At 39.9% G+C, this 2,238-nt stretch overlaps 1 protein-coding gene across 1 annotated transcript in view; it reads right to left on the bottom strand.

Moving 5' to 3' along the window:
• Positions 1 to 2,238, bottom strand: part of cacna1hb (calcium channel, voltage-dependent, T type, alpha 1H subunit b) — an 81,376-nt gene that overhangs the window by 55,512 nt on the left and 23,626 nt on the right. Inside the window, exons 4-6 of the mRNA XM_025058469.1 lie at positions 2,186 to 2,238; positions 1,723 to 1,856; positions 1,195 to 1,292 (exon numbers count right to left, since the gene is read on the bottom strand). Of these exons, the coding sequence (XP_024914237.1) occupies positions 1,195 to 1,292; positions 1,723 to 1,856; positions 2,186 to 2,238 (285 nt within the window). The remainder of the gene's footprint in view (positions 1 to 1,194; positions 1,293 to 1,722; positions 1,857 to 2,185) is intronic.

The raw sequence follows: 2,238 nt of genomic DNA, 5'->3' as shown, positions 1-2,238 counted from the left end.
GCCAGGTCTGTGCAGCAGCCATCTTCATTCACCACTTGTTACAGGATTCCCATGCTGTTTTTAGGCTGAGTTTGAAACTGTAGCACAATGGTCTGAGTATGGAGTAGAATTAGTTCAACAAGGTTAAACAGTTAGTGTTGAGTTTGTATGTTCTCCCCCATGTGGGGGTTTTTTTCCCCGACGATTACAGTTTCCTCCCACGGTCTAAAAACACGTAGGTTGGGAATTAGGGAAACTGGAGAGTCTAAAGTGATAGCAGTGGAGGAGTGAAGGTAAAATGGTTTTACATTTCACCACTCATTTGTGACTGTGATTTTTAATAAATTAATTGCACCAATTGGTAACTTTTATTTTTATTCTTTTATTTATTTTATTTTTATTTTTATTTTTATTTTTATTTTTATTTTTATTTTTATTTTTATTTTTATTTTTATTTTTATTTTTATTTTTATTTTTATTTTTATTTTTATTTTTATTTTTATTTTTATTTTTATTTTTATTTTTATTTTTATTTTTATTTTTATTTTTATTTTTTTTTTTATTAGCTATCAAGTGCTTACTACAGTCGCACTTGTTGCTGTTATATTGGACCAAAAAGGTTTACTTGTTGATAAAATCAAAGCAAAGCATCTCCCAAAATGCCTTTGTGTATTCGGTGGGCCACGCGGTGCTGAGCGTGTCTTACAGCGGAAGGACAAAGAGATTAGGTTTATTGTTCCCTTCACATTGACCAAAGGATTCATAGGTGTGACATTTTTTTTTTCATCTTTCCATTTGCCCTGTCCTTCCCGCTCCATCACGACCCTGACGAGGATGAATTGGTAGAAGAACAAATGAATGAATGGATGGTGCATTCACTGCCCTGTGTCAGGTGTAACTGAATAGAAGCCATTCAGATACAGACACAGACGTCCACCTGGTGGTGATGTCTCCATTACTGAGTGCATATGACAACCTGAAATTTGCATTAAAACAGGAGCAGCAGAAAAAACATGGTGCGAATCTAGCCAAGCTAAACATTGAGTGAGAAACAAGAAGACAATCAAAAACTAATTTTCCATGTAGTCAGCACTTTAACTTCTTTGTCCCCTATTTTATGTGGACTCCAGTATCTCCCGGCAGAGAAGAAAATCAATGAAAAAGTGTCCAAAAGTGATGAAGAGCTCAGTGGAAAAAAAGGGAAGACAAACTTACTGGGAACTCTGTTGATGGCTCGCAGTGGGCGGAGCACACGGACGGTCCTGATGGCTGATAGGCTGACGTTGTGTCCGTCCAGAGAGTATTCCAGCATTCTGTGAAGACGGAAATCCGCGGCCATGTCACTGTGATCAGTGTCAGCGTGACATTGTCGAGTCCTGAACGTCTACTGGGAATCCATCAGAAGGCGGGGTCCCAGGGGCACACACGCTTTAAAACTAACCAATCACAGAGGTCTCACGGGACAAAATGTTGTGATTGTCATTCTGTGAAATGGTCTAACCCCAACACTCGCACACACGTGCTGACACACACACACAGTCATGCACACACACTCGGGCAGGCACGTCTACACGTGCACACGCTTGACATTTAACTGGCATTAAACAAGTGTCTAAGCTGTACACAAAACACACATTTGGCTCATATTTAATGTCAGATGCAATGAATGAATGGTGTGTCTGTGTCTGTGTGTGTGTGTGTGTGTCTGTGTGTGTGTCTGTGTCTTATCCACCAAATACCAACCCCACTATAACGATGAAGAAGTCCAGTCTGTTCCATGTGTCTCCCAGGTAACCGTTCTGACCAATGACCCCCAGAGCCACCATCTTCATCACCATCTCTCCGGCAAAAAACACAAAGATGCCGTCGTCCAGAGCCTACATGAGCACAAGGAGGAGCTCTTGAACACCAAAATGTAAAAAAGGGCGTTATTTGTAATTGTAGCAGTATCTTGAACACCAAAATGTAAAAAAGGGCATTATTTGTAATTGTAGCAGTACGCTTCACTTCACAGTTTATAGCACCTCCTGCAGGGGAGACAGGGTGTTTCCGTTGTTGACCATACATAAATGGCTTATTTGTTTCCTCTGTGATAAGTAACAAAAATGTGTAACGATATAAAATATAAACATAGGTTTTACTTGAATAAATGGTAGAAATTGAATCATTTTGTTAGGTTGTCATTGTGTGTGTGTGTGTGTGTTACCTGCAGATAGAAGGGTGTGTGACCACAGGGATGGAACATTCCCAGCGTCACAC

This window comes from Cynoglossus semilaevis, chromosome 9 (genome assembly GCF_000523025.1).
Source record: "Cynoglossus semilaevis isolate Cse_v1.0 chromosome 9, Cse_v1.0, whole genome shotgun sequence".
Taxonomy (NCBI): domain Eukaryota; kingdom Metazoa; phylum Chordata; class Actinopteri; order Pleuronectiformes; family Cynoglossidae; genus Cynoglossus; species Cynoglossus semilaevis.
The sequence above is the reverse complement of the archived record's forward strand: the minus strand, read 5'-3'. Positions and strand labels throughout refer to the sequence as shown.